Source organism: Echiichthys vipera (assembly GCF_963691815.1).
Source record: "Echiichthys vipera genome assembly, chromosome: 14".
Classification (NCBI taxonomy): domain Eukaryota; kingdom Metazoa; phylum Chordata; class Actinopteri; order Perciformes; family Trachinidae; genus Echiichthys; species Echiichthys vipera.
Genome location: NC_139839.1, coordinates 13642144 through 13656500, shown reverse-complemented (window position 1 = coordinate 13656500; position 14357 = coordinate 13642144). Strand labels below are relative to the sequence as shown.

Sequence of the window (14357 nt, the reverse complement as noted above, 5' to 3'; positions counted from 1 at the left end):
TTGTGGCCCAGTGTGTTGCATGCGAACAGAGAGCCAACCATCTGGATTCAGTCAAATAAAGAAGACCTCTCATGATTACAATTGTATACAGTTATTTAAAAAGAATTTTTGGTCAGTCATCATTTATCATATTTCTCATGTACTTAAACTCTCCTGTTTGTTTATCGAGATGAAGGCTTAACACAATCCCCCAGTAATATATAAATATATATATATATATATATATATATATATTTTACGTCTATTGCCAATGACAAATAGTCCCTGTCTTTTAATCTATTGCATAGCAACAAATAAGTATGATCTACTCCCATACTATAGACCTTTTCAAAGATGTAAACATAAACATTCCAAAAACAGTCCTAGTTTATTTCCTGTTGCAATGTGTGTGAATGACATCAGGTGACAGGAAGTGAACAAGGACCAAGGCTGTTGCCTAGCAATGGAATTCCGTTTAAAAGGTCTATACTTAGCTTTACCGGCCTTTTTGGAAGTTTGGAATTGGAAATCAAAAGCCTGTTCTATAATATACATTTGGTTGAAGATGAATGAATGAATGAATTCATTCATTTTTTGTTGATATTAGAAGATGATCGCCAGGTAGAGGCGCGTGTAGGGCGTCCCCATGCTCGGAAAACTAACTCGGACGTGATTGGTGGAGGCGTGCCCTGCACCTGTGACTGCTATTTGTGAGAGAGACTTGACTGGTACTCTCTGCAAGAACACGAGGCAGGATCAGAGTGAGGACTTATTTGACAGCTCCGTTTTTAAAAGCACGGTGAGTAAAAACACATCTCTGAGGGTGCTTTGGTGAAAGGTCGCAGTCTATCAAAGCGGCACCGTCCGTCTTTACTGTGCGTGCTGCAGGATGTTGTGATGTTAGGATGTGAGCCCTTCGTTGTAAGAACTGACAGCAAAACTGTTCAGAAATGATCAAAATAATGATGCCTTGTTTATTGAACACGCACAAGCATCTTTTAACATCTTTTCCCGTGTCAACTTGTATATTCTGCATACAAATAGGATATGTTTCAGTACATTTTAACAGTTTCCCTACTCGGAGATAAGCAGACAGGTTTGGAACAACATTTTAAAGTAAAGTTTTTAATGTGCAGATATTGCTTGATGGGTTTGCATGTAGGCCTATGCCGTATACACCACAGGGCTCTTATTGGTAATACAAAGTGCAATTCGACTTATGTGAGACATTTACCTTTGCTGTGAAGAAGGAAGCTTTACAAAGTGAGATTTTCTCTATGATGTTTCGTGTGCATGTTGCATATGGAAGAATGATAATGAGGGGAGGGCAGGACATCATATTTATGGAGCAAATGTCGTGCTCGTATAATAGTACAAAAAAGAGAAGCAGTAGGTAAAAAACAATGAAAAGTCTTTCTGTGATTGAGGAAGTGATGGCGCGATGTTGACAAACTACAGTGTCTGCCTTTGGATATACTGTACATCATTTCACAGGTCACTCAAAATAAGCAAACACAACTTCTAAAGGCTATTATTTAATATACAATGAATCAATAATTATTATTAACTTCATAATTTAAGATTTTTGACCAGGAAATTAAGGCATTTTGCTTAAAAAGATAAATTGTTTAGCAGTCAGCAAAGCAGCAGTTTCAGAAATATCATATTTTGGTTCTGTAGTGCACATGTAGTTTCATGTTCCAAACTAATCCCCTTACAATTCTTGTAAATTTATACTTCTGTATCTCCTCAGATCCGAGTGGCTACAGCAGCAGGACTTCATCCCTCCACCATCTTTGGACTTGAGAGGTGCAGATGGAGGGAGTGCTGATATTAACATCTGCCTCTTCCACCAGCTGTTCCTCTCAAAACTCTTCTCCGACTCTCCCCCCGGTTGCTCTGGAAGATTCAGATCTCCAGTCTACATCTTCTCATTTGCCTCTCCCCATATGTACTGCTGTGCTGCCACCACCACCTCCTCCTCCTCCTCCTCCTCCTCCTCCTCCTCCTCCCCCTCCTGCTCCTCCTCCTCCTTTTGACTCTCGTAATGTCCAGCGACGTTCCATGAAAAAGCTGAACTGGGACACCATCCCCCGTCAGCGTGTCCTCGGCAAACTGAATGTCTGGACATCTGAACGGACTCAGAGGGACCTCGTGCTGGATATCCGGAGCATGGAGGAGTTGTTCAGTCACATAGACAAATGCGCCTCGCTGCGCAACTCAATGGTCATGGGTCAGACCTGTGATGGCATGGACCTGTTTCCACAGGAGCCTCAGGTAAATAACAAGGGGTTGCACTCAGGCCATATCTGATATTTTGTTAGACATAACCACGGTTGATTTCCAATAACTGATGCTGATCATTCTGGGCACATAAACTCACACGCTAGGGAAGTAAAGGGCACACAAATAGGAAGTGCTTTTTAAAAGTTCCACACCAATCATGACTTCATTGAGGAACTGTCAAAGTCAAACATGTTTGGAGTGTTTGTGCTTCCCCAAAGATCGTGTGCAATATAATGTTGAGTATAAATTTGTCTTTTAATCTAAATATGGCTGAACAGGGGCAAGACCTTTTTCCTGGGTACTGATTTATGTCCCTTTTTCTTTAGGTCACAATCCTTGACTCTAAAAGGAGTATGAATATTGGGATCTTCCTGAGATATTTCAAGAGGTAAGGATTGCTGAAGTCTAATCTTAAAGAGATCGATATGTGTAAATGAGTGTATTAAAAAAAAGATTATAAGTATGATTTAGTGAATAAACCTACAAAATGAAACCACAATAGAACCAAAGGTACTTTAAGAAGAATAAAAAGTGGTCATAGCAGGAAGCTTTCACGTCAAACATAGTATAGTCAGGAAAACAGCTTCTGACAAGCTAGTAACTTCCACTGGGCTAATCATGACCCAACCAGCACGCTCTTTATCTCAGTATATTCAAATGAATGTAAATGCCTTTTTAAACATCACTTGAGAGCACTCAGTGTCAACATAGAGAAGAATTATGACTCACTTCATTAAATGATGGGAAAACAGAGTACCAGTGTAATGTAGCTTCTTGTGTTATTCTTTCCATGTAAATGTTTCCTTATAAAATATTTCTAGTGTAGCAACAGGGACACGATTAAAATTAGAGGCTCAGGTAGGGCTGATTGATGTGACCAAAATCTTCTATCCCAATTTACATCATTTTATATCTCTATAACTTGAGTGCAAAATATAAACTCAAAATGTATTTCTGATTTTCTTAAAGGTCTGAGTTAGTATCTGCTTGTTATTATCAATTTAGATGACTTACATTGTTTATAATGATATCTTGATATATGATTTCATCCAAAATACATAACATATTTCCATTTTTACTTTCAAATTGTTTAAAAAAAAAACTTGTTTAAGGAGAATACCTCTGACATACTTCATATATAAGATAGAGTAGCTACTATGCACAAAGTTCACTCAGCTCTCACTGAATACCAAATAATCTCTCAATGTGCGTCAAAAGCTAGGTACTATAAAGTTAGTCAAATTCAAACTATAAAGTTAGTCAAATTCAAACTATAAAGTTAGTCAAATTCAAATGATATCTACCTCTGTGTGCTAGTGACGAAAGTGCATGATGGTTGATGGTGCTGTTGAAGGCTAGACATTGTCAAAATACCAATGCGTTCTAAGTGCAACCCCTTTGGGGACCTTTGAGTCAAATGTGGTCAGTGGTCTGCAACAGCAATGTCATGTAACAAGAATTAAAGCAGAGTATGATGCTCATGTGATGAATTAAGTAACTCAGGCATGTTTTTTTTGTCTCTATAATGTGTTTGATTAGCAGGACTAATCATGTCTCACAAGTCATGCTGATTACGGCAGGACCAAAAGCAGCTCAAGCGCCCTTTTTATGCTTCCTAGCCGGCAATAGCTGGGGCCGGAGGCATTACGTTTTAGGTTGTCTGTCTGTCCATTCCATTCTTGTGAATGTGATTTCTTAGGAATGCCTTGAGGGATTTTCTTTTGAATGTGGCGCAGATGGACTCAAGGTCAGAGGTCAGTGTGACCTCACAAAATGCATGTTTGGCCAGAACTCAAGAATTTATATGATAACGCCAACAAAGTTTCACACGAATGTCTAACAGCATAAAATCATGAAGTGGTGGCATTTTATATCTAAAGGTCAAAGGTAAACCTCACTTTGACATCTATAATGTCCTTCAAAAATGCTTTTCTGGACATTATACAGCATCATCATCAAGTGTCCTGAGATAACTTCTGTTATGATTTGGCACTATAAATAAAATTGAATTTAATTTAATTAAATCATAGCTCAGGAACAGAAGGGGAGACATTTGGTTGGATACTGAATTGATGACACAAATCTTGAAACTGTGGTGATTGTATATATCTCCCTTTCTGTCTCCCTCTACAGGCCAGTGACAGAAATTGTGCAGGACATCCGTCAAGGGAACTGGCTCCGATTTGGAACAGGCAAACTAAGAGAGCTTTGTAAACTGCTGCCGGAAGAGAGTGAGGTAACAACAGCTCTGCACTCCTCTTGTCTTTCCACTTTGGCCATATGTGCATAAAATAAGCCCAATGAACATTTAAGTGTCTTGGAATAAAAACTACAGTAAGGCCAGGTTGCGGTTGAGTTATATTTTGATATTACATTTTTCTCTATTTGAAAGTATACACATATTGACCTGGAGTTCATCGTTTACTTTCATTATTAAAAAGCTGTTTTCAGTCACTTTGGAAGTATGTACTGTATGTCCATTACTGCAAATGCTCCATATCTATCAGTCATGCTACCTGACCTGATACTAGTGCACACCTGATACTGTTCCTCAATTGAATCTTGTAATATGTGTGTGTACAGGTGAAGCAGCTGCTGTCGTTCAGTGGGAACCTCTCTGTGTTACCTGAGGCTGACCAGTTCATGGTGCAGCTGGTGAAAGTGCCAGGGTGAGTGAGCCTTTTCACAAACCTGGTAAATAAGGTTAAAACTGAAATATTGGTTTAAATATGTACTTAATGGAGTGACAAATGTGCGACACAGAAGAACAAAAATACACTTTATTTGCTGAAATGCTGACGGTGACAAAATGTACAGGACCTTGCATATGTTGTATCTTATTTTATAATCATATCACTTATGCACCACAGACTTTGCATACAACACATAATTAAGGAGTCCTGTGCTATTATTATTTTGGTTAATAATACAGTAATCAGCACTTTTGTTAATGTGCTCTTGCCTTCAGCTATGAGGAACTCTTGAAAATGATGGTGCTGAGGGAGGAATTCTTTCCTCTCATGGAGGAGGTGAAGAATTCTGTTGCTGTCATGACCAAAGCAGCAAAGGGTAATATTTCCCACACATCCACCAAAGCTGCTAACAATCCCAACTTTGTGTTTTACAACATCCAGTCCTCATTAGATTCTCTCCTTCTTCTCCCCCTTTAGAGCTGCTAGACTGTGATGACCTCCACTCGGTCATTCGGCTGGTATTAAAAGCCGGGAATTACATGAACGCTGTTGGTCTTTTTTCTTTAAGAATTATTTTTTTATTCCTAATTTAAGTTCATATATTCTATCTGATGCATTTAAGCTTCCTTTCGTGCTTTTTACTCAACATTTATTGTACTGATGAATGGGCCATTCAAATAATTTATTATTCAGGGTGGATACACTGCCAATGCCATTGGCTTCAGGATGACCTCTCTGCTCAAGCTGGCAGACACCAAGGCCAACAAGCCTGGCATGAACCTCATGCACTATGTTGCCCAGGTGAGGAGGAGACTTGGTATGCACAGATGAAGAAGTCACAAAAGTACCTGCTATCATGAATTTTCCCTGAACATTTATGTAACTGTTTAATTCTCCCGCTCCATCTTTTCACTCACTATTGCTCTCTCTGTTTTTATCCTCCACCTACAGCAAGCAGAGGACATTGATGCTGAGTTGCTGACTTTTCCCACCAAGCTTACACACATTGGGATGGGAGCAAGGTGGCTATTTGAGTACTATTTTGTCTTTAGGATTTAGTGGCATCCAGTGGTTAGGTAGCAGATTGCAGCCAACGGCATATCTCATCCATCAGCCCTTTCTTTTCCAAGCGTTTAGTAGAACCTACGGTCGCTTTCAGGTAACTTAAAAATGTAAAAGACCCTCTCTCTCCTTGTCCTTTCTGGGCTACTTTAGAAAGGTGGCGCTGAAACATGGCGCAGTCTGCGAAAGAGGGTCGTGTCTGGATTGTAACCCAAGATTTGCAAAACTCTTGCGATATGGTTGAGGTTAGGCATTGGCTTTGAATGATTCAAGTAAGTTTAAGTCGGCGGGCAGTGAGATGGTTGTGGTTGGGCATTGACCTTAAATGGTTATGGTTAGTATAGGCTGTTGATATGCTGTGTAGATACGTAGGGCTCATTTCTGTCAATGGATCCCCCTAAATCCTACACACTGGTGCTTTTAACTGACATGGTTTGTTCTCCAACAGTAGCTTCAAATGTTGTCATATCTGTTTCAATGTGTTATCAAATCTGGTTGGTAAGATGAACAATTTTGCATCACTTGGGATATGTCATGTCACTTGCTAACACAGAGTTTGTAAAGACTGGGTCATCGCAGACTTTGAGAGGGAAGTCAAGAAGGTCAAGGAAGTGAAATTGTACAACAGCAGACAGCCTGGCCTCTTACAACAAATGGAGACATTTCTCATGGTAAAGTTTCCCTTTGTTTTCTGGCCTTTACTGAGCAAAAGCACAAACTGTGCCTTTTTGAATACTTCAGTCAGTCCACAGTCTGGATCCCTCTGCTTTATACCGTGCTTTTATGTCTTCATTTCTCAGAGGGCTGAGGCCAAGCTGGCTGAAATAGAGTCCTCTCTTCACGAGCTAAAGGCTCTGAGCAATGCTGTGTCTGAGTACTTCTGTGAAGACCCAGCTACATTTAAACTGGACGAGTGCTGCTCCATTTTCCATTCGTTTTGCAAGCGGTTTGACACAGCTGTACAGGTAAGATTAGAAAAATATGTGCAATGGATTACATTGAATCGTTGAATTTAAGGGTCACTGTAAAGGGAGGCTTTAATGGTTTAATGTTGAGGACTTTGAATTTTTACAATCAATGTCCTCATATCCCCTTGTGTCATTAGTTTGCTCTGTCTTGAATGTATTCTCCCTTGACATGGCTGTAGGAGAACCGAGCGCGAGAGGCAGCAGAGCAGAGGCGCAAGCGGAGGGAGAGTGTGCATATTGCAGCCAAACGCCGCTCCACAGTGTCTCTTTCAGGACCCAAGGTTGATCGGGATTCCTCAAGCTTGGAGTCGACCTTACACAGCTTTCTCTCCACCGCTCCAAAGGGATTAGCCAGATGCAGGAAGAAAATACTGCCCAAAATTGAAGGATCCCCCTCTAAGAGCGTTACATCAGTAGAAAAAAACGAGGCCACTCCCTGTACTGGTCGAAAGAGATCTGAAATGAAGCAACCAAAACTGCAGAAAGAGGACAGAAAAATAGAAGCACTAGAAAACAAAGAAGCTCAGAAGATGCGTGAGATAACGCGGAAGGAGCTTCGCTACCAAATCAGCAAAAGCAGCCTTAATGGGGAAGTGTCAGGCACTCCTCCTCGTCGGTCGGAGAGAGCACAAGACACACCAGGTACCCCAAAGACCCCTCAGCCTAGAACCAGAGATTTCTTCTTTACCAACAAAGGGTCTATGGGCTCCCCATGGACGGTCGTGAGCCCTTTTACTCGCTCCCAACGAAACACAGCCGACCGAAACAAACAATCACACCAATGTAGGCTATCCTCGGCGGCAGGTGGAGATTACCTTGGTGATGTAGTCTGGGAGAGTGACAAGGGCAATAATGTCCCCAATTCCCCCAATCGGGACAGTCTAACATCTCCATCTGGGGGTTCTGCATCTCTTCCTGAGTGCCCCAGTCAGAGGGCTGTTTCACAAGGTCCAATCTTAAGGTCTGCTTCTGTGGAGGAAACCAGGCAGTCTGCAGCACCTGGCTTCTGGCTGGGAGACTTATTCCAGAGAAGTATGTCTCAACGATCATACTCATCTGGATCAAGGACAGAAACCTCCGGGTTCATATCCTTCTTCAAACGCCTTGGAGGCAGAACTAAGCCCAGTGACGTGGAAGAACGAAACTTCAAAGGACTTAAGTCTTGATCTAAAAATTTATTTTGTAACAAAGGCCAAGCTTTTTGTGTGTGTGTGTGTGTGTGTGTTTGAGATTTTTAAAGTTAGTTTGTCTTTTTTTTATTTTTTGTGTTTTTTACCCTTCAGTGGACCCAAGGCAAATGGGGACTTGCTTTGAACTGTTAAGAATTTGATTTTGTGGGAGTCAAACCACATTCAAAAATCTTTCTTTCTTTCTTTCTTTTTGTCTTTTTTTCTTTGCAATAAAGAGTGCAATTTAAGGTTGAAATGTCTCCTCTTCTACCCTTTTCATGAAATCCTTGCAAGTCTGACTGGTGCTAATGTCCCCTTAGTGACGCCTGCTCACTTTCCAGTACTTGCCTTTCACTTCATCTATTATTTCTTCTCTCTGTCAGTCTGGCTGGAAGGCTGTTGATCGGGTAGCACAGGAGCCTTTTAACTTTAATACTTAAAAGATATGAATACTGGGACAACCCCAAACCAAAAAGCAACCAAAAAGGAAATGCAGACACTTGTATATTCATTTAAATGCTGCTGCTGTTACAGCTGACAAATAAAAATTCTGAATAGGACACATTGTTGCTGGTGGACCCACGCTGGTATCCAAATGATCTATCCTACCACCACTACTGTGCCACCCTGGTGTCTTTGCTCAGCAACTACTGAGATTTTGGACAGAAAGACACATTCAGCTATGTTACTTGGGCAACAGGGTTTGTTTACAGCCATTTCGTTTGAGCTCTCAGTCTAATAATACTCTATTGAGCAAACTGCTCAACACAGGCTCCTTTCTGACTGTTCTGTTGTCGTCCCACATCCATCCCTCCCACTTGCAAGCACTCAATGGGGACATTTTCAGTCGCCTGGCATTCCAAATATAGGGGCACAATAAATAGAATAAAACGGAATATATGGACAGTTTTTTAAAGTAATTTAACTACTCTGTAACAATGAAAGTTAAGTATTTTTTTCTTCACTATTAGTATGTAACCTCTCCTTCAAGGTTGGATATCTTTGTTAATAAAAACAAAGCTCAAAGCATAACCGTGTACACAAGCAGCGAAAACAGTCTGGTAGTTGGAGCTGAGCACTACGTAAGCAGCGACTGACCTGTTTGGTGTAAAATGGGAGCTTCAGAGTACAATGAGGCCATTGTGACAAAATACAGAGTGCTTCAAAGGACCATCTCATGTGAGTCGACTCCTGAGGATTTGAGGTGACCTGTTGTCTCTCAACAGTCATAGTGAAACATGAGAAACGGGCATGAATAGAGAAGAAGAAGGAGGTGGTGTGGGAGTAAACTTGGACCAAGTGAGAGAGGGAGACAGAGACTTGCAAGTTGTATTGTGAGGAAGCATTTAAGCAGAGAAGAGCATGTGAGAGGAGAGAGGAAGCCAATATCTTAAAGACAGAGAAAGCACAGAAGGGAATTACACAGGAGCAAGAACTATAAGGTCAGCAGGACTTACAGATGAAAGACAAGCCTTTATAGTGACAATCCTGGATGTTTTTATTTAATGCGGGGAACTGGCAGCTGGAACGAAAAGGTAGATTAATGCTGAATATGTTTCAGTTCATAACATCAGATTATATATATGAGATATGCTGTCCAGTGAAATCATTGCTCTAAGTGAAATATTCTTTGTATAAGACAAAAGCATTACGCACTGAAACGAATGTTCTTGCATTAAAAGATTTGGAAATAGAAATTAAATTCCCTGCTCTTCAGTAACAGGGCAGAAGACCACACTGAGGGGAACTCAATCCACCATAGAAGCTATGGTGACTGTTTGTAAACTGACTGTGTAAGGATTTCATGTTGGAAAGGAAAACCCTGAAGAATCCATTTGTCATGCACTGAGAAGTGTTTCCATAGTTGGGTTTGTAGGTGACTCTCTTTACTCCATTTAAGAGTACATTTGTGAGTGTTAATGGTTGTTTGCGCCTAGTGATAGACTGGTGTCCTGTCCATGGTGTACCTCGCCTTACGCCCGATGTCAGCTGGGATCGGCTGCAGCTCCTCCCCGCGACCCTGGATAGGGACAAGTGGTTGTAGATGGATGATTGTAGTAGAAAGTTACATTGATGGGATTGGGATTGATTATACGAAATACATACCTGTTATAAACCAACAGATTTCGATAAATTGTAACAACTGAAGCTGTTTTTTTAATTGTTTATTTATAAATTATAAGTGCGTCACAATTTGTAATGTTTCTGTAGCATGTTGATAGGTCGAGGAACGGAAGGTTTGAACTAATTGGCCAAACAATTGACCCCGACGTGATTTGAACACGCAACCTTCTGATCTGGAGTCAGACGCGCTACCGTTGCGCCACGAGGTCATAACAAACGGGCATTCTGGTGCACACTTTCTCAGATTTTGCGCCTGTTATCCATCGTAAGCATTCACACATACCAAGCCTTTCTTTGTCTAGAGAAGTACAACAAGAGACAGTCCTCCACGTGCATCTCAGATATGTCAAGTGTAATTATAAATGTTACGTTTGTGGTTTTTTTTTCTCACAGCCGTTATCTAAATTGGCTTTTACGCGCAGTTTCATTGAGTGTGTGCCTTTTAATTTCATATAAAAGAAGAGCGAAAGGTGAGTTCTGAGTGCTACTTTGTCATTTTATCTGCATGACATTAAAGGGTACGTGGTCCTATAGTTCCATCCAGTCAAATATTAGGATGCTGCAGGTGGTTCAGCCCCAAGTCAGTCACTAGATGGTGCCATTCAACAGATGTTAGTTTGTTTCTAAATTTTGCAGGCTACATCAACAATTCATCGGGCACAGAACCATGAAGGTCCTCCACAAATGATAGTTGTTCCTCTAAAAGATGTAGGTGAAACGTCAAGTTATTAAATGTGGGCTAAAGTAATGCAATTCATAGATGAATGCATGCAACATAGTTGTTCCTCTTCATGGTCCCACTATACAATCCAAGAAGAAGTGGATGTAAATGCATATGTGGTAATATGGGATGGCACAATTTCCAGAATCATTTTTTATTCCTTTTAGTATTATAAACATGTGCTATTTCTTTGTAATTCATATTAGTCCATGCCCGTTTGATAACCCCAGCTGTTTTATGCATAGGAAGGAAGAGGTGCATCTGGAGAATCTAGGTCACTTACCGGCTCACCTTCATTAGTGACCAGCCTGTTCACAGCAGAATGAGAATGGATGGGTAAGTGCACAGGAAACATGTAAAATCTGTATTTTTTCTGTTAAAAGGTAATATCACTTAGACTAAACTGAGTGCCATCCATAACTTACAATATTAGTTAGCTCTCTCAGAGGGTTTGTTGTCATCAATAAAACAGTAATTATATTCATCAGTGCCCTTAAAATAGGGTTGCTCAGTGCTCATATGAACTCCTCTGTAGCCGCTCTGATTAGGATGCATGCTGTTTTCTACGCTGATGAGATGGGCTTACACAGCCAGGGAGTTGGAGCACCTCAGGGAACATTGATTAGCTGAGTAAATGTCATATTGCTGTCAGCAAGGTGAACAAATGGCGATGTTAGTATGTATGTCTTCTCCATCCACTTTTTAAAAAACTTTTTTTTATTGCAACAAAGCCAGACTTCAATTTCTTCAATCAAAAAAATTTAGCAGTTAATCTGGACAGGGAGATGGAAGCACATGGCTCAGTCTGAGTTTTGCATGCTTTTCTAAGATTCCGTCTTTTGCAAAAAGCCACCGAATTGGGTTACCAGGGGTCTGACCATAATGTTTGTGTTTATCACAGGTGCCGTAGAAGCATGGCAGTGATAGTTTAACTAAGCAGGAAGATGTGTTTGTCTGTTTTATTACTGAACAGGGTTTATTGAGTTTGTGACCACAAACTGTATTCAACATCTAATATATAAGACAGCCACTTATTACGCACATTTTAAATGAGTCACAGTTCTTATTCTTGCTGTCTGGATCAGAATAAGAATACAGCCTCCCCCACACACCTCACTGCTGCTGCAGCCAAAGCTCCATTACTGCCTGATTCTCAGGCTTCTCTTCCACAACTAATACCTATCTGATCACATTCACAGGGGTTTAGCCAGATTTGAAAATCCATCTAAGAAGTGATCTACCACTTAGCTGAAGGTCTGCTCTCATACGGCTAATAAAATATGTCATGAGACAGAAATCACTTTAGCCAGCCACTATATTTGAGGGCTGGCATAACCATTTCAAGTTACTTTCAAAGAACAGAAGTTAACCTATTAATTCTTGGTTTTTAACAAGACTGGGACCACGTTTATACCCACCTTCCAGGTCCATACTGTTTTCCACTCATTTCAGTATAACAACCAACACATGCGGACTTCCTTGAAACAAATAAAACATCAACCTGAAAATGCATCTTGTATTTTTATTTATTCAAACTTTTTTGTTTTGCAAGATTATTTGTTTACTAGTTTTAAATCATTTCTGGCCACCTAGATTCACCAATGAATGCATTAACATGCAACTAACTCTCAAATCCTGGTCCTGAATGTTGTCAAACCACTGAGCTAGATGTTCACCTTGGAGACAGCCTGTCTGTCTAGTTATTGATGAATACACTGAGCATGTTAATATTATATTTATAGTAACATAACTTTATTTATGTAGAGAGACAAGCTGAGGGAAGCAATAGAATGTGGTGATAGGGCTTTCGCACAATATTGCACACAATAGACATTCATGTTCGTAGATACTTTTTCTATTTTTTGTTAACATCCAGGAATGAGCAGAAAGCAATGTCTTCCTGGAAGTTAAACAGTTAATCAGAGTGCTGGATATGCTTTATGGAATGGTCAACAGGACCACCACTATAGAACACAGATTTTGATTAAACCACACGTCACCTTTACATCACCTTGTCTGCTCCAGCCGCCACATTATAATACTGTCCACACAGTCCACCGCATTCAAATGCAGACCATGTACACGTTACATGGGCTGTAATCGCAATGGAGAAGCACAAGGTGATTGGTCTGAACATCAATAGTGGAATGTAGCTTTAATAAAGTAGAGGTGTTTCATCTAATGGATGTAATGACACAATTGATACACCGCATATTAGATTATACTTTTGCAGTATTCTGCTTATTCTCTTCTGCCCCAAAAAATATTGTCTGCATACTGAGTCAAAGGCTTGTCTATACCTGGAGGGTTTTCTAAACCTGCACAGAGAACGGCTCTTATGATTTGCTGGTCAGAGATGGAACGCTAACAGGATTGTTTTGGAGAGAGAGAGAGAGAGAGAGAGAGAGAGAGAGAGAGAGAGAGAGAGAGAGGGAGAGAGGGAGGGAGAGAGAGAGGGAGAGAGAGAGAGAGAGGGAGAGAGGGCGAGAGGGAGAGAGGGAGGGAGAGAGAGAGAGAGAGAGAGAGAGAGAGAGAGAGAGAGAGAGAGAGAGAGGCCATCTGCTTGTTCTGCTGCACTGGATGCAGTCACCATGGCAACATGCTCCCGCAGTAAAATCCTGGGAAGATGGTTTGGTCCCCAACCCCTTGCGCTTGCACATCGGCACACTCACAAAGATGATGCTCATGCCTCTTCTGTCCATATACACATAGTTGAATTACAAACCCCACGTCATACACTCGTCTGTTTCATCCCCTCTTTACCACTGTATTTTCTCCACTCTTCTCCGGCTTAAAAAGATAGCCACGGACATAACATTGTCGGTTATCCTTGAACTCTGTTTCCCTAAACACCAATTTACTTTCTTAGTTAATGTACTCTCTCCCTCTCTCTCTCTCTCTCTTTCTCTCTCTCTCTCTCTCTCTCTCTCTGTCTCTCTCTCTCTCTGTCTCCACATTCATTAATCTTCACACATCAATAATTACATCTTTGTGTGTGAGGAGGAGAGAAAAGAGTGACAGTCTTGGTTGCCTTTTCTGTTTATCACACTCCAATTCTCTTATATGAAGCATGGCCAATTTTCTCTTTGATAGTTTGGGCTTTTCTCGTTCTCCTTACACATGCAATCATAAAACATAAAGAAAGAGGGGAGGTAAAGGAGAGTGAGGGCAAGATTTGAAAAAGTCTGTCTCTTTGCTGCCATCTCTCCTTCACTCAGCTCATCTCTTACACAATTGGCCAATGCTACCCCCTCCCATTTTTACTCCAGCCAGTCATCTCGTACAATCTCTCTGTATCTCTTGCCTCTCTCTCTCTCTCTCTCTCTCTCTCTCTCTCTCTCTCTCTCTCTCTCTC

At 40.8% G+C, this 14357-nt stretch overlaps 1 protein-coding gene across 1 annotated transcript; it reads left to right on the top strand.

The window, feature by feature from the left end:
* Nucleotides 1-589: 589 nt before the first annotated feature.
* On the top strand, nucleotides 590-8154 carry fhdc3 (FH2 domain containing 3; the record flags this gene model as incomplete). The annotated part of the gene is made up of 13 exons (XM_083927276.1): nucleotides 590-600; nucleotides 1733-1788; nucleotides 1886-2256; nucleotides 2592-2653; nucleotides 4399-4501; nucleotides 4849-4934; nucleotides 5234-5334; nucleotides 5436-5506; nucleotides 5652-5759; nucleotides 5910-5980; nucleotides 6574-6691; nucleotides 6821-6985; nucleotides 7168-8154. The coding sequence occupies 13 exons, from the start codon at nucleotides 590-592 to the stop codon at nucleotides 8152-8154; spliced, it is 2310 nt and encodes a 769-aa protein (XP_083783402.1).
* Nucleotides 8155-14357: the final 6203 nt, after the last annotated feature.